At 53.9% G+C, this 17,604-nt stretch overlaps 1 protein-coding gene across 3 annotated transcripts in view; it reads right to left on the bottom strand.

The window, feature by feature from the left end:
• The window catches only part of MGAT5B (mannosyl (alpha-1,6-)-glycoprotein beta-1,6-N-acetyl-glucosaminyltransferase, isozyme B), a 102,784-nt gene that overhangs the window by 83,989 nt on the left and 1,191 nt on the right, over positions 1-17,604 (bottom strand). For 2 of the 3 annotated variants that reach the window (XM_011952573.1, XM_011952641.1), the window contains exons 2-3: positions 14,580-14,692; positions 4,642-4,789 (exon numbers count right to left, since the gene is read on the bottom strand). In XM_011952573.1, coding sequence (XP_011807963.1) covers positions 4,642-4,789; positions 14,580-14,692 — 261 coding nt within the window. Of the gene's footprint in view, positions 1-4,641; positions 4,790-14,579; positions 14,897-17,604 lie in introns of those variants that run through there. The other variant, XM_011952505.1, reaches the window with a different exon arrangement.

Below are 17,604 nucleotides of genomic sequence, written 5' to 3'. Positions count from 1 at the left end.
TGCCTCAGCCTCCTGAGTAGCTGGGATTACAGGCATGTGCCACCACGCCTGGCTAATGTTTGTATTTTTAGTAGAGACAGGGTTTCTCCATGTTGTTCAGGCTGGTCTTGAACTCCCGACCTCAGGTGATCCGACCACCTCGGCCTCCCAAAGTGCTGGGATTACAGGCATGAGACACCACACCTGGCCTGAAGGTGGTTTTTAGAGCCATCAAAGTTCAGGGTTCAAGCCCACCACTGCCCCTCACTCACCAGGTCCTCCAGCCACAGTGCTCCCAGGTAGCCCCTCCTCCCTGGTCTGCCTCCCTCGGGCTCAGCCACGTCTGGATCTGCAGGGTCATCTGCTCCTTCCCTCTGTCCAGAGCGCTGGCTGTCTCCCCAGTCAAAATGTCCTTCCTTCAAGGCTGTTCCAAACTCCCCCTGTGCTATGGGGACTTGGTGATTCTAAGCCTCCCACAGCATGGCTGGGTCACCCCCTTCTCTAGACCCTAACAGTACAAGGAAAGGAAAGGAGACAAGCTATTCTTCTGAGTGCCGAGCACAGGGCCCAGGCCTCCCATCAGCATCATCTCTAACACACTTGAAGAACCTGAGGCTCGCAAAGCCCAGGGCCGCTCAGGTCTGCCCCACTCCCAACGGCCACCGGCCAGGCTGGGCACCGGGCATGCAGTGGAATTCCATCTCTTTTGTGCCCTCCACTTGCTCTCAAATCTCCAGCCCAGACTCTGCACACACTAGGCATTCAACAAATACAGACTGACCTCCTCAATCCAGACAGCCTCAAATTTCGGTGGTTTTATGGCCTTATGGAAAATTCAAAGATCATTACTATTCGGCTTTAGGATACATAATACGATGCCATTTGCAGCAAATCTGCCTCCCTAATTATGTTTTCCTAGGCTAAAATCACAAATTTACTTTCCCTGAGGACACACCAGCCATGAGTGGAAGGCGGCAGCCCAGAAGCTTCCAAAGGGGCTGAGGAAGAACAGTGGAGGTGTTTTTTAAGCCACAGGAAATTTCTAAGTGGGGAATCCAAGTGCAGGCACCTGTGGGTTTTCTGGAAACGCAGCAGCAGGCACTCCTGCAGGACTCTTGCCGGTCTAGCTGCAGGTTGGTTAACCTGGAGTCAGGTTCAGGGTGGGGAGGGGGCAGCAGTGTTTGTGCACAGGGGCGTGTGAGCAGGTGGCTTTCACAGGCCCTCGACACACCCACCATTTCTCTCCCTGAAACCAGCAACCACAGTGTCCCTGAAATTGATGGCTCTGCCTGTGGGTGTGATGGGGTCTACCCACATGGATGGTTGCGATTTCTCAGGAGGGAGCTGGGAGGTGGCACGTGTTCCCCCTTCCCCAACAAGTTCCCTCCTTCCCCAGGAGGAGACAAAGGGCACGGCAGGGGAGGGAGGCACAGGCCAGGACTGGAACAAATCAGAGAACCACTGGATGTGTCAGCAGTACCATCTCCAGCCCAAGAAGGCAGATCTGGAGTCCAGGTCCACTGGACCCTCAGCTCTGCTGCCCGCAGCAATATCCTCAACAGAGATCAACAAGGCCTGCTCCTGACCTGGCGAACAGGCCTGCGGACAAAGGCTGCATCAGAGGCACAGCTGGGGGCAGACAGGAAAGCAGAAAGAATGAAAGAGGGGCAAAGGACTGGATCCGAGGGAGAAAGACGGAGCCGGGGGCCAGGGGCTGGATCTGAGGGCACACAGACAGTGTCAGAGAAGAAGGATCCGTGCACACAGAGAGGAATAGAATATGGCCTAATGCCTCAGGGGGATTTCCAAGGAAGCTGAGATCCCTTTGCCAGTACTCCTCATCTCTACCACAGCCTCGCTGCTTCCCCTCCTGCCACCCTGTTAATCCAGTTTTCACTCAGCAGTCAGAATGATCTTTTTAAAAAACAAATCCAGTAGGCCAGGCGCGGTGGTTCACACCTATAATCCCAGAACTTTGGGAGGCCGAGAGGGTGGATCACCTGAGTTCAGGAGTTCAAGACCAACCTAGGCAATAGGACAAAATCCCGTCTCTACTAAAAATACAAAAATTAGGCTGGGCACAGTGGCTCACAACTGTAATCTCAGCACTTTCGGAAGCCAAGGCAGGTGGATCACAAGGTCAGGAAATCAAGACCATCCTGGCCAACATGGTGACACCCGTCTCTACTAAAGATACAAAAATCAGCTGGGCATGGTGTCACGTGCCTGTAATCCCAGCTACTCGGGAGGCTGAGGCAGGAGAATCGCTTGAACCCGGGAGGCAGAGTTTGCAGTGAGCCAAGATCGTGCCACTGCACTCCAGCCTGGGCAACAGAGTGAGACTCCATCTCAAAACACAAAAAACAAAAAACAAAAATTAGCTGGGCATGGTGTCACACACACCTGTAATCCCAGCTACTTGGGAGGCTGAGGCAGAGGAATTGCTTGAACCCAGGAGGCAGAGGCTGCAGTGACTCGAGACCGTGCCACTGCTGGTCTCCAGCCTGGGCAACAGAGCAAGACTCCATCTCAAAAAATAAATAAATAAATAAAACCTCTTAGAAAGGGACAAAAACCAAACCACACATAACCACATATTTAATGAATCATCAAGCACACAGTGCTTAGAAATGTGGGCTGTGGAGCCAGTCGGCCTGAACCCAAAGCCGGGTCCAGCCTCTTACAGCTGTGCAACTTTGGGTGAGTTACTGAACTTCTCTGTGCCTCAGTTTCTTCCTCTGGGAGAAAAAGTTTCCTCCTCTGTGAGAGGAAAGATTTAATTAAATCTTTAAAGATTAAACTATAAGATGATTTGTGAGATAGGTAAGATCACGGCACTTATGCACTAAGAACCATGCCAGGTGCTTAGTGCACTTTGAGTAAATGTCAGCTAATATGAGGGTAATGATGCTCACACCACGTTGGCCTACCAGGCATCCAGGACATTCACTCAATCGGCAAGGCCAGTTAGAGGTTAGCCCTATGGCCAACAGCCCAGCACCAGCAGGCTACATGGCACAGGATCCCACACCAGTCCGCACAGGCGCACTGTGTTTCAGGCTTGACTCAGGCAGGCGTCCCTCCGACCCTCCTGTGGGCACGGTGACCTCCTGCAGGTCGGCGTTTCCTTCTGTTTCACCCAACTCCGTACTTTAGAAATGCCGAGCGCTTTGGCTTTTCCATCACACACGCTGGCTGAGAGACAGCTTTTCTGCAAATGGTCTAAAAGTGTGTTTCAAGTTTAATTTTTAGCAGCTAGAATACATTTAGCAAATCCATGTCATAAAGAACTCCAATATATAAAAGAGGGAAAGTGGAGCTTGTCTCCCTGGAATAGGGTGGGGGTCAAAGTCCCTCCTTCCACATCCACTTCTAGGGGCCAGTCAGGACGGCCTGACCTCCTGCACTCCTGTTCTCTGAGGTCCAGGAGATGCCTCACATACCTAGGACACATGATTTGGATGTCACACCACATGTGCCCCGGAGATGCTGCTGGGGCATGTAGGATAGCAGCACAGACTCTGGGGCTCTCAGACATCCTGGCCGGAGTAGGAGAATATTTAGAATAAATAAACCAGAAAGTTCTACTTGGCAAAAATGGCCAGGGGTACATTAGTAACATGCCCTCAACACAGAGTTCAAAATCATCACAAAAAAAATATTTTAAAAAAAGGCTGGGTGGCTCATGCCTGTAATCTCAGCACTCTGGGAGGCTGAGACGGGTGGATCACCCGAGGTCAGGAGTTTGGAGACCAGCCTGGCCAACATGGTGAAACCCCGTCTCTACTAAAAAGAACAGAAAAACTAACTGGTGTGGTGGTGCACTCCTGTAATCCCAGCTACTCAGGAGGCTGAGTCACAAGAATCACTTGAACCTGGGAGGCAGAGGTTGCAGTGAGCCAAGATCTATGTCACTTAACTCCAGCCCAGAGTAAGACTGTCTCAAAAAAAATTTTTTTTTTAATATTTAAAAGGCAGTAGATGTAATCCCAACTTTGGGAGGCCAAAGTGGGTGGATCACGAGGTTAGGAGTTCGAGACGAGCCTCGCCAACATAGTAAAACCCTGTCTGTACTAAAAACACAAAAATTAGTCAGGTGTGGTGGCATGCGCCTGTAGTCCCAGCTACGTGGGAGGCTGAGGCAGGGGAACTGCTTGAACCTGGGAGACGGAGGTTGCAGTGGGCTGAGACTATGCCATTGCACTCTCCAGCCTGGGTGACAGAGTGAGATTCCATCTCAAAAAAAAAAAAAAAAGGCAGTGGAATAAGTGCTGTGAGATGCCACTTACATGGAATTTGTTAAAATCACACACTATGCATTTATAATGTGTGTGTGTATTAAACATATGTGCAAATGTGCTTGGAATGGACTGGAAAAACTCACAGCAAATTCAGGGAGGCACTTGTCTCTAGGGAGGAGTCGTTAAAAGGCCCTTCAGTTTTCATCTGTGATGTTTTATTTAAAGAGGAAAACAGGCCACAAATGCGACAAAATGTTAACAGTTGTTAAATTTGGGTGGTAGAAGTGCGCTCTGGGCTGTATTATCGTATAGTCAAAATCTTCTCCAGATTCACAAAAGGAGATGACGGACAGCATCCCGGGCAGAGTGGCAGGTGCCACCGCTCCCCTGCTCCGCGTGCCTCCTCCCCGCATCCCCTCACCTGTCTGCGGGAAAGTGCAGGTCGCCGCCAGCCCGGTGCAGCTCACTGACGTTCTCCAGCCTGGCCAGGGCGTCCATGCGCTTCACCATCAGCTCCAGCAGGTCGCTCATCTTGCGCAGGATGCCGCGAGACTCGGGGCCCCCCATCACTGTGGGCAGAGTGTGAGTATGGTTAGAGGAGGCCCGAGCGGCCTGGAGGCCACCTGAGGCCACCTGGTGTCCGGGCTGGGGCAGCTCAGACAAAGCTGGCCCCAATGCCCCCCAGCACCAACACCAGACCCCAGCCTCAGCCCTATCTTCCCAGGCACTCCTGACCCCTTTGCTGCATTGTTTTGCGGTGCAGAGAACAGCATTGTGGTGGAGTGAGAGCCCTGGGCAGCCCTGTCCCCACCAGCCATGTGACATTGGGATCATTTCCTAAGCCCTCTGGGGCCTCAATTTTGTCAACTGTAAAATGGAGATTTAGATGTAATCTTTGAGGTGTCCTGGGGCCCAACAACCCTCATATCTGTGAGATGGCAGAGAAGGCCCAGCACTGGGACAGAAGCCCCAGAGCCCCCAAACAGCAAGCTCCAGGCAGGACTTCTAGATCAGGGTTCCTAGCAGTGCGGCCAATCACCCAGCAGCATCTGAATCTTCTAGCCAGGCTATTAAAATTCAGATTTCTGGGCCTTGGTCTAGATTTGCCAATTCAACTGTCTAGGGTCCGGGGCCCAGGAATCTGCGCTTTCCTTGCTCCTCACAGATCCGGACATGCAGGGAAGTTGGGAGCCTGTGTTCAGGGGCCCAGGGCCCTGTTGCTTCCCCAGCCCTCCTTCTCCTGCCCGGCCTCTGGGCCCTAACCCCATCTCTTCTCCATCCCTCTTCCCTGGACCCTCCTGTAGGAAACCCTAATGCATGTGTTCTGAATCTCCAGCTGGTCTTTGGGTTCTCAAAGATCAACTGACAAGGGCAGGTTCCCTGGGGCTGAGGTGCCTGCTCTTCCCTCTGCTCCCAGCCTGGGTAGGGAAGACCTTGTGAAGAAGAAAATTAAATGAAAATGAGGCATTTCGACCAAGATCCCATCAGCCAGACTGCAATCCTCCACGGCTTCCTTTCTAATCATTCCCGATCATTAGCGCTGCACGTGCCAGTGTGCAGGAGCGAGCTCTCGCCTTCCTTTTAAATTAAATCTGAAGGCTTCACATTGCCGCTCCACACAGTCCATAGGGTGCTGGGCTCCAGGCACTAAAATCCCCAACTCAGCTCCTGCCAAACCCCTATGGGTTGGGCTTGAAATCACTCCCCAAAAATGAGCCAAGTGACCTGGGGATGCGAACCTTTGACGCTCAGGCTGCCAGCCCAGGGGCCCAGTGGAGGATGCCATGGGTTGAGCTCCCCAGAAGCAGAGCCTGGGACAAGGGTTTGAGAGTGAGTAGTTTAAACGGGAGCTAATGGAAACCTCGGCAGGAGAGTGAGGAAGAGAGACGGGGAAGCTGGGGAAGCTGGGGAAAGCTGCATTGCCGAGAATGTTACCACCAGGGTGCCCAAGCTCAGCCCTGCCAGGGAGCCCCGAGACCAAGTAGAGCACACTGCAGTCACCCCACCTGGGGAGGGCAAGGGGCCTGGGGCCTCTGCCTGCTGACCCCCGTGTGACCGGGGCAGTCACTGAATGGCTCTGAGCTTCAGCATCCCTGTCTCAAGGCAAGAATAACAGGCCCCATCTGCAGACCAACATCACAGCACCAGGAAGGTGACAAGAGAGAGGCCACTGAGAAGAGGCGGAGCAGGGAGAGGAGAGAAGGAACTAGAGGCTGTGGGCTGAGCAGGGGCAGCCAGCAGCCTCTGCATCACCGGGGCTGCTGTCACATTTCTGCTTTGCTTCTGTCCTTCTTCCCTGGCTCCGGCCGGCCCAGCCACTGCTGCCACGTTCCCACCCTGATATAAGTCACCCCCTGGTGGGGCTCCCCTGCCAGGTGAATCCGCCTGAGGTCAGAAGGGAGGCCACAGGAGCTGGGGAGGGGCCACTCACACACCGTGGAAATGCCAGCCAGGCTAGGGCTGCAAAACGGGAGAAGCTGCAATTTCCTTAAAGACACAGGGCTCCTGGCTCTGAAGAATAGGCATGAATGGGAGCAGGGGGGAAGTAGGGGGCAGAAGAAAAGGAGGAGAGAGAGGCAGAGATGCCCAGGAAGGCTCAGGGATGGGGTTGGGCATTGGAGAAAATGGGCATATTTCCTCCCCACCCCAAGAGCTGAAGCAGCAAAGACCTCCCCGCAAGTCCCTCTACGGAAAACAGAGTGGATTTTCAAAAACTCAGCTGGGACCGGGCAATTTCACACTAGCATGAAATGACACTAACTCAGGTCCCTCCAGCCTCTCACGCCCTCCCCACGCACTCACACACTCAATCGGTTAATCTGGGCAGCTCTGGTGAGCCATCGCTCATAGCTTGGGCTGGAGTAGTCCTTCTCCAAAGTAGTGGGATGAAAACAGGATATAGATGGCTCACTCTCTCTTTGAGCTTCCCAGAGGTGGGGGCAATAGTTTACTTTTTCAGATCACTCTCATTTCAGAGATGGCTGCCCAAGCCCACCATCCAAATTCAATACCGAGCTTGCAACCAGTGCTTGTAGCACAGAGTAAATGAAGAGATTCCCATCATTTCAGCTAAAAAAAACTGGAGGACTCAGATGACCTGCCTGGCCACTGCTTTCCACAAGTCCACGGGGCACCACTGGTATTGTGACCACTTGAAGGGTATCATGGAGTCGTGCAGTACACAGCCTGCCTGGCCTCACTGGGCAGCCCTGGTGGGCTGTCGCTCACAGCTCAGGCTGGAGTAGTCCTTTCTCCAAAGGACTAAGGTGAAAAAAGGAATAACAGACCACAGCTGGGACACTGTAGCGGTGCTGTGGCCAGAGCACTCAGGCCTGACTGACCACAGAGCCTGGTCAGCAGCTCGCTCCTGCAGATGCAGCACCCCACTAGTGCTGAGCCCACAGCATGGCTTTTGGGGTGATGCTGTGTTCCCTGGAGTGCCTCAGGCCTGGCACCCTGTCTGTTGCTGTACCAGTCCCACTCTCCAAGCCCACCCCAAGCTTCCTGTGCTCCTGCCCATCGCCTGAGCCCCTCCCAGAAACCTCACGGTCACAGCTCCCCACCCACACCCCACGCTCCCAGCCCCATTGCACAGGCTGAAAAACAGCTGATGGGCCAAAAACTATGAGGTCTGGCCTAGAGCTGCGGGGGCCCCTGAGAGTCAACAAAGCAGAGGCTGCAGCAGCGGCATGGTGGCATGGGCCCGGTCAAGAGGGGTGCGGCAGAAGCCTGGACTCCAGGCCTGCTCTGCCACGGACCAGACAGGTGGGCAGGTCACCGTCCTTCTCTTGGCCTCAGTTTACTCTCATGTAAAACGAGGGGGCTGGGCTCATTGAGCTCTGAGTCTCTATCACCCTGACTTCCGTTTCTGACTTCCCCTAATTGCCTCCAGAGATTCGAGAAATGGGAAAAGAAAGAATCACTCCTATAAAAGCTGGCAGCAGGCCAGGCGCAGTGGCTCATGCCTATAATCTCAGCACTTGGGGCGGTCCAGGTGGATGGATCGCTTGAGCTCGGGAGTTCAAGATCAGCCTGGGCAACATGGCAAAACCCCTTTTCAATAAAAAATACAAAGATTAGCCAGGCATGGTGGCATGTGCCTGTAATCCCAGCTACTTTCAGGGCTGAGGTGGGAGGATTGCTGGAGCCCATGAGATTGAGGCTGCAGTGAGCCGTGATTGCACCACTGCACTCCCGCCTGGGCAACAGAGCGAGACCCTCTCGCAAACAAACAAACGAAAACCCTGAGGGCATACAGAGGCATGGGTCATTGCAGCCTGGGTTTCACGATGACCATGCCCACAGAGCCACATCCCCCATCTATAGTTCTTCAAGCCCCACCTGGACCAAGGCAGCAAGAGTCCCACCCCCCAGTTCCAGGGGCTCAGGAGCTGCTCCCATCTTCTGCAGATGGCATGGAACTCCAGAAAGCCCTGAGACCTGGGGAGATAGCCCCGCCCCTTCCCAATGAGCCCTTGGGGTACCAGGCACATTTTCTACTCTAAAAATGCCCAAAGACAAGGCAGGGGTGGGTACCCAGGAGGGAAGCAGGTTAGGCCGACCTTCCCCCAGTGACCCACTCCCCTAAAAGCCACCACTGGCCCTGGGACTGTCAGCAGAGCCAGCTGACATCGCTTCCCCCGAGTCACTTCACCACTCTTGGTGTCAGCTAAATTGAAATAGATTTCATGTGAGGCCCCAGTGATACATCTCAGAACAGGCACATGTTCCCTCCATATTTCCATATAAATAAGGAAAGCTGGGATGCTGGGAGATACAAATAGATCCTCTCATCTTCCGACGGGGTGTGTTTATTACCCACAGAGGCCCCATCCCCTCCCCAGACGCTCTGTGTCTCTCTCTGTCTCTCTCATCCTCCTTCGTCCCCTTTTTCTTGTCCCCATCCCCACCCTTTGCCATTGGAAATTGAATGAGCCCCCATCTCTCCAGAAAGCAGAGACCTCCCTGGCACTGAGAAGGGAGCTGTGACTGGGTGTTTGTGCAGCTGGAGAAATGTGCACATTTGTCTCTCTGGACTTGCTCACCACAGAAACCAGCTGAGGCCACGGGCGCTCTGGGCTCCGGGCAGCAGAGAAAAGGACAGGCCGTGGGAGGCCACATCAGGCTCTCCCTCAGACTTCCGGGCCCTGGGCCCCCATCCATTGAGCCTGAGAGAAGAGCCCCAGGGCCCCTCAGCACCAAGGGCCAGAGCCAGAACCATCCACGGAGCCAGGGAGCCTTCCCCAGGTTCAATTCCTGGAGGAGGCCTGGGAGGTCTGGCAGGGTGCAGTAGACACATGCAGCTGTGCCATGGACTTCCAACCTACAGACCCCTCCCAAAACATGGTCTCCTACCACCACTTTTTGTTGTTGTTGTTGTTTTTTAAACCCAGGACGGAGTCTCGCTCTGTCACGTAGGCTGGAGTGCAGTGGCACAATCTCGGTTCACTGCAGCCTCCTCCTCCCAGGTTCAAGCAATTCTCCTGCCTCAGCCTCCTGAGGAGCTGGGATTACAGCATGTGCCACCACAGCCTGCTAATTTTTGTATTTTTAGTAGAAACGGGTTTCACCATGTTGGCCAGGCTGGTCTCGAACTCCTGACCTCAGGTGATCCACCTGCCTCAGCCTCTCAAAGTGTTGGGCTTACAAGCATGAGCCACCACGCCCAGACTCCTACCACTACTTCTTCAAGACAAGTCAGAGGGCAGGAAACAGCCCCACAGCCCTGTCTGCAGCCACATGGGGAAGGAGGCCTAGGAGAGAAGGGCTGGAAGGGCAGGAGACAGGAGGAGGGCCTAGGGTGGGAAGTGGGGCAGAGCTGCCTGGGAGGGGGCAATGCCGGAAAGCCCTCCCCAGGGTCCAGGCCTGGCCCAAATGCAGCAAGAGGGAATGAAGTCAGATCTCCTCTGGGTCATGATTCCCCATGCAGCCTCCTCTCTCAAATCGTTCAGATGAGTGTGCAGAATACCGAAAGAGATGTCAGTCACATTTCATCCCCCAAAGTACGCAGAGTTTATCATGAAGTATAAACAGGCACAGAGGAGAATTTGGAGGCCCCGCACATAGACCACAGTCCACAAGAGGCTGAATGACGCCCTGCTCTTCTTTTCGAGAAGAGCCTTCTCCTCCCTCCCCCTTCGCAGCCACAGTCCATGTGGGTCCCCACTTCTGTCACTTGTGTCACTTGTCACTGGTTTGACGGGGAGGAGAGATGGTTTTTCCCATTTGTACACAGATTGTTTTGGTGACCAATGCAATGATTTTTTTTTTTTTTTTTTTTTGAGACAGAGTCTCGCTCTGTCGCCCAGGCTGGAGTACAGTGGCCGGATCTCAGCTCACTGCAAGCTCCGTCTCCCGGGTTAACGCCATTCTCCTGCCTCAGCCTCCCGAGTAGCTGGGACTACAGGTGCCCGCCACCTCGCCCGGCTAGTTTTTTTGTATTTTTTAGTAGAGACGGGGTTTCACCGTGTTAGCCAGGATGGTCTCGATCTCCTGACCTCGTGATCCGCCCGTCTTGGCCTCCCAAAGTGCTGGGATTACAGGCTTGAGCCACCGCGCCCGGCCTTTTTTTTTTTTTTTTTTTTTTCTAAATAGCAGGGCCTTAGAGGATTTCCTTCTCCTGATTCTGCTCTGGGGTTGTCTAGACTCCACAGATTTCTTTTACGTAACAAAATGTGCATTAACCAACAACCCAACCCTGGCCCAGAACTTCCAAGATCCCTTCCCAGGCCTGATTCAGCCAAGCAATCTGCCAAGCACCTCCCTTGAAGCCCTAATCCTTCCCTCAGGCATCTCCTAGGTGGAAATGCGGGCACCTCCTTGGTTTTCGGCAGGGCTGCCCCAGGCACTGTGTGGGGATGTGGTTTGAGGGGCTTCTCTTGCAGGATCAGGATGTTAAACCCACACTGCAAACTGCTTTCCCCGCCTGAGTCCCTGCCTTGGGTCTGCCCAAGCAAATTAGCTTGATCCAAGGGTATGAAAGAAATCACGGGGAACACTGCAAATCAGGATCTAAAGTGAATCAGGGTCAGCTCTCCCAGGTTCCCAGCGGCCCCTTTTTCTCCTCCTTCTCCCAGACTTCAGTTCTGTATTCCAGGCACTCAGCTTCTGAGGCCTGGGAAATGTGAAAAGACTGGCTTGGATAAACTTGGTCTGAGAACCAACGTTACAACATGTAGAATCTCCACTCCTAGGTATACCCAACAGAAATGCCTACATGTGTTTACCAAAAGACGTGCACTAAACTATTCATAGCAGCACTGTTCGCAAAAGCCCAAAATTGGAAACAACCAAATGCCCACCAATGATCGGATGGATAAAAATATGGTGGTGTATACATGTTCTCACTCATAGGTGGGAATTGAACAATGAGATCACTTGGACACAGGAAGGGGAACATCACATACCGGGGCCTATTGTGGGGAGAGGGGAGGGGGGAGGGATAGCATTAGGAGGTATACCTAATGTAAATGATGAGTTAATGGGTGCAGCACACCAACATGGCACATGTATACATATGTAAAAAACCTGCACATTGTGCACATGTACCCTAGAACTTAAAGTATAAAAAAAAAAAATATGGTGGTGTACTCACACAATGGAAAGCTACACAGCAAAAAAATAAAAATAAAAAAACAGTGCAAAAGTGCAAGTGACATACAAGATATGTATGCAACCACATACAAGATAGTGAGTCTCACACATGTACTATTGAGAGAAAAGCCACACACAAAAGACTACTCCTGTATTAGTTCATTCTCAACGTTGCTACTAAAGACATACCCAAGACTGGGTAATTTATAGAGGAAAAAGGTTTAATTGACTCAGAGTCCAGCATGGCTGGGGAGGCCTCAGGAAACTTACAATCATGGCGGAAGGGGAAGCAAACATGTCCTTCTTCACATGGCAGCAGGAAGGGGAAGTACCAAGCAAAAGGGGAAAAGCCCCTCATAAAACCATCAGATCTTGTGAGAACTCACTCACTATCACAAGAACAGCATGGAGGTAAACCACCCCCATGATTCAATGACCTCCCACAGGGTCCACTCCACAAGAAGTGGAGATTATGGGAACTACAATTCAAGATGAGATTTGGGTGGGGACACAGCCAAACCATATCAACTCCCAAAACGATTCCACGCTCACAAAGTCCAAAAAACAGGCAGAACTCTTCTACGCGATCAGAAGTCAGGTCATGACTATCTTTGGGTGAGTAATGACTGTGAAGTGGCATGGGAACACTTGGGAGCTGATCATGTTCTGTTCCTTGATCTGGGTTGTTAGTTGCATGGATTGTTCATTTGTGTCTATTATACCCCATTAAAAAGTTTAAGCCCATGCACATGCACACACATGCACATGCACACACACATGCACACACATGCACATGTACACACATATGCACACTCACCTCTAGTCCAATTGTATGACCTTGGGCAAGTGCTCTCCCCTATGTGGTTCCATCCATCTTTAGACCCAGACCTGCAGCTAGGGTTGGACTCCCACTCCCATACCCAAGCAAAACTGCACAGCACGGAGCACAGCAGGGCTCCCACACCCCTTGTACTCTGGACCACTGAGCCTGATCCCGCCCAGATGGGGCAAGAGCCATGGGGTAGGTGAGTTACCTCCAACCCCTTTAGGGAGATAGGCATAAAAACCAGAGCCCAGCCAAAAACCCCTCCTCTCCCCGACCCCTAATTCCCACCTCTTAGACCCCTGACCTTTCTGGAGGTTCAGTTTCCTCAAGGCCTCTGTAGCAGCCCACCCAGATAGGCACACCCCCTTTCCAGGGGTGGCAGCCAGGTACTTTATGAATCTCTGTCTATACTCCAACTTCCCATGCACCACTTTTCCCACCAGCCCTCCCTCAAGCCACCCTTCCGGTGCACCTTCACGACTGCCTCCTCCCACCCCTGCCCACCTCAATCCTCAGCCTCTCCTACATAGACATTCCAGCACCTCCTTGGTCCTCTTCCATAAACACGCTTTGCTGCAGTGCCCCTGTTTCCAACTCGACACATCCATTAAGTATTGATGGAGTGTTTGCCGTTTGACAGATGCTGCTGAGGCCCCTTCCCATGCTTTATCTTAGCACAGCCTCACGATGAGCCTGGGAAATGGGTATTACCATCCCCATTTACCAGAGGAAAACTTGGAGGCTCAGAGACTGAGGAATCTCTGCGAGTCAGAGACGGGATAAATTAACTTACACTCAGGCTTGAATGACTAATAAGTGTGAGATTCCTTCTGAGAGCTTTTGCAAGTTTAAAGAAGTGCATGTGAAACCAGAGGAATGAATCTAATGATGAGATGACAGATGGCATAATAAGAGCCCCTCAGCACCCACCCAGATGACAACCTATTCAACTTGGGATGTCTACAATATTCATCGCTGAGAACAGGGGAGCCAGATACCCAAGCCCTGCAAGTTCAAGAAGGTAGACTTCAAGGAGAGACTTCCCCAGAGGAGCAGGGGAAACTCACAGAGCCAGCCTTCAAACAGTTCCAGAAACCCACTTGCCTCAGTTTCCCTATTACCCCATGTCCCTCCTTTTGACCAGTGACCAAAAGAACCCCCATGATACAGTGGGCAGGACTCAGTTCTGACCCCCACCCCTCCTTAGGTGAGATGAGGTGGGGCTGGGCCCAGTTTCAGGAGGAGGGCCCCCAGTTGGTCACTCTTGTGCCATGTGGCACCAACCATGCTGGGTAATGTTCACGTGTGAGCCCCTTCAATCCAACCCCTGCAGAAGGTCACTGCTGTCCTTCCCTGTAGGGAAGCCAGGTGACTCGGCCAACAGCACACAGCTGGTAGATGATGACCAGGATGCAGGCCCAGACCCGCCAGACCTCCAAAGCCCATGCTCTGATCTCCATTCCACTGCCTTGCAAATATCATGTGGGCAAGGAGTGATGGGGCCTGGGAGGGACCTGTGTCCCAAGAGCTTAGAGATAAGACATTTAAGCCTATGGCCAGACCCGTCCCCACATGGCCACAGCCTGGGCCAAAGACAAGGATATGTGTGCCTCAAGGGTTCAGGTGTAATATCCAGAGACCTCTCACCCCTGACACCCAACTAAAGAAGCAACACTGGCAGCCTCTTCTGAGACCTGGGAGGCCCTGGCTTAAAGGCCCTATCCTGGCCTGAGAATCCAGGCCAGAGAAAGCCTGATGACGGCTGCCAGACCAGAGCCAAAGTGCATGGAGGCTCACACAGCGCAAGCCCAGGCCCCCTCCACTCACATCCACCTACAGGGTGGCCAGAAAGCCAGGTACAGGGCTAGGCTCAGAGGCACTTCCTCTTTGACCCACAAACACCCTCATTCATCTCACACTTCCTTGCCCCACCAAGGTACCTTCTGTGCGGATGGTGAACGGCGAGTCCCCCAGGCGCCGGGCCGAGAACTGGCCTCCCAGAGACGTCATCAGGAAGCAGAGCGTGAAGAAGCCGATGCCCAGGACAAAAAGCCTGCGGAGAGGAAGGAGGCGGGTCAGGAGGGCAGGAAGGGCCATCATGCTCCAGCGCTCCACCAAGTACCAGATGCACAAATGCTTTAAGAATGAGTGCATAAGTGAAGGAAGCAAGGGAGAATGAAAGGATGGGGGCTGAGCTCCAGGCCCAGGAGGGCTCCCCCACTACAGGATAAAGAGAGCTAGACTACAAGATGCTGGCCCCGAGCCACACGAAAAACCACAAGGCAGAATGACGCACACTTAGGCATGAGGCGGGCGGGCTCTAGCCTCCAAGCAGAGCTGGTTCATTAACAGCTGCAGTCCTCAAAGTGTGGTCCCCAGACCAGCAGTCGGCATCACCTGAGACTCCTTAGAAATGCCAATGCTGGGCCCAGACCCCAAATACTGAATCTGAGGCTCTGGGGTGGAGTGAGCAAGCTGTTTTAGCAAAGTCTCCTGAAGATTCCACTGCATGCTAAAGTTTGAGAACCAGTGATGGACACAGCAGGGCCCGAGGCCAGCCAGAGGGCAAGGAATTGGTCCAGACAAAGCCCACCTGGACCCTATCAGTCACTCAGGCCACCTTCAGTGCTGTATGCAGAGGCGTTGCTGCAGCAGTCATGAGCTTTTTTGAACACCCCCAACCACTTCCACTACTAGATGGTAATATCTCCAGGGCAGGGCCACATGGCCCATGTCCAGGCTCCCCCCAACACACATCTCCCCTAGGCAGGCACACTCAGGGTCATCAGCCTGCACCACAGACTGGCCAGGGTGTCCTCATACCTGTGCAAGGGATGTAATATAGGTGTGTGTGCTGTCACACTGGGTGGGAGGGAGAGCTGGCCAGAACAGGACTCCTGTTCCTGCCTTCAACACGTAGTTATTGATTATCCACCAGGAGCCAGGCTCTGGGGTAACCCCAGGGGGACAGCAGGGAACAAGGCACAGAACCCTTCCTCCCTCAAGTCCAGACCCAGGGTCCTGCTGCTTCCCTCATCAATCCTAGGCCCCAAACAGGAGAGCTGAGCTCACCAGTACAGCCTTGGGGCTTTTCTGGGACCTTGAACCTATCAGGGGGCTTGATGAACCAGCAGAGCTGAGAGGCGTGCCCTCCCACCAACCCCAGATCCGGGTGAGGAACTCTCTCTTGTATGGAGTCAGGCTCCCTGGAGAGAGCCCCACAAGTCATGCCAGAGACCTCCGGGCTTTGCCCCTCCACTCCCCACCCTCAAGTTCCACACTTGTTTGTGTCTTTATGCAAGACTTGCTTTATGCATTTTAATCATTATTTGAAACTGGCAGAGCAGTATTTAATTAAAATTTGGTCCATTAAAGAAAACACAAAATTGCAGAAGAAAATAGAAGGCACAACAAAATTCCCAGCCCATATTTAAAGGAAGCTGTTAGAGATTTGGGCAGAGAGGAGGAAAACCCCAAAGCAGAGAGGTGCTTGGGAGCTCCCCCAAGGAGAGACTCAAAGACCACACCCTCAACAGGAAGGACAGGAGACATGATTTAGTAGGCGAGACCGCACAAGGGACACTTCCCTCAGTGCAGAAGGACACCTCACTGAATTCCACCAAGCCTGGGGGTGGGGCTCAGATCTTGGGGTCCCTCGGAGGAAGTCAGGAGGCTCTAGAGACAACAGCCACGGTCATGGCACAGGAAAGGTGCTGTCCCATGCTCAGGAGATCCCAGGGGAAATCAGCTATTTGTCCTCCCAATCTGAGGACAAGGACAGACTTCCCCCACTCATGTCTCTAGTCCCTGGGGGAGAGGCCAGCAGAGTGAGGGAGTTGTACTTAGAGCTGGGGACCTGGGCTGCCCGCCAGGGTCCAACAACCGTGCTAAGAGAACAGTGTCTACCCCCTTTAGCCCCGAACCTGAAGTCCCCCAACACACCTCATCTGCATCTCCCTCTGCCAGCCCCCCATCCTGGGATTCAATGTCCCCCAAGGCAGCTGGGGGGCATTTGGAGTGGACTCAAGTTAAAATGGTTTCAGCCATCCATGTATCCACTCAAGCAACATTCCAGGGGCACCTATGGAATAAAGACCCTGCCAGCAGCCCTGGGAAAACCAGAGAGAACAGGACCCCAGCCTGCCTTTGAGGATGAACAAGCTGGGGTGCTGTGATTGGAGCCTGCCCCCCACCTCAACTGAAGGGACTCACTGATGGCTGCGGGTCTCCGGGAAGCCCAGGGAGACCCTGGGGTGAAGTTACACAACTTTGGGGACCCATGCAGCTCCACCCCCAATCCTGCCTTCAGATAAGGGCCTGAAAAAAAACCAGGGCAGGAGGAGACAGGGAAGCAGCCCTGGGGCGCGAGCGCTGTCCGTGGTACTGGGGTCCCGCGGCTGCTTCCAATCGCGCCAGGAAACAGCCAGCCGCCCGGAGGGCGCGACCTGAATGGGGTCGGAAGAGGCGAGGACCCTCCAGCCTTCCCAGTCAGCTCAGGGATTCAAGGGCTTCCCTGGAGGAGCAAGGCCCTTTACAGAGACGCCCGCTTCCCGCCCTGCTTCCCTTGGGCTCCCGACGCCCCCATCACCGCCCAGGGCCTGCACCAGCACTCCGGGCCTCCCGGCCCCTGGACCGCAGCGGTCCAGCCTGACCCCTGCAGTCCCCTGGGGCTGCCTCCTCAGCCCAGCAGACAGGCCCGGTGTGCTGGGAGGCGGGCGCCAGGTGAGCCACCGTCTCCCCGCCCCCATCCCCGTCTGGAGCCGGCAGGGAGACCACAGTGGGGCTGGGCGGGACCGGGGCTCTGGCCGAGACCTGGAGGGCAAGGGTTCAGGGCCCCTGCCAGCTCCGCCTTCGCGGGCTCCCTCCCGCGCCCGGAGCCCACCTGTGGCCGCGTCCCGAGTCCGGCCCCTGCGCCGGGGCTGTCACTCCCCTAGCTTCCTCGCTGACCAGCTACCCAGGGGGTGA

Source organism: Colobus angolensis, unplaced genomic scaffold (genome assembly GCF_000951035.1).
Source record: "Colobus angolensis palliatus isolate OR3802 unplaced genomic scaffold, Cang.pa_1.0 Scaffold1, whole genome shotgun sequence".
Classification (NCBI taxonomy): Eukaryota; Metazoa; Chordata; class Mammalia; order Primates; family Cercopithecidae; genus Colobus; species Colobus angolensis.
Note: the sequence above shows the minus strand (reverse complement) of the source record. Positions and strands in the feature narration are given on the sequence as shown.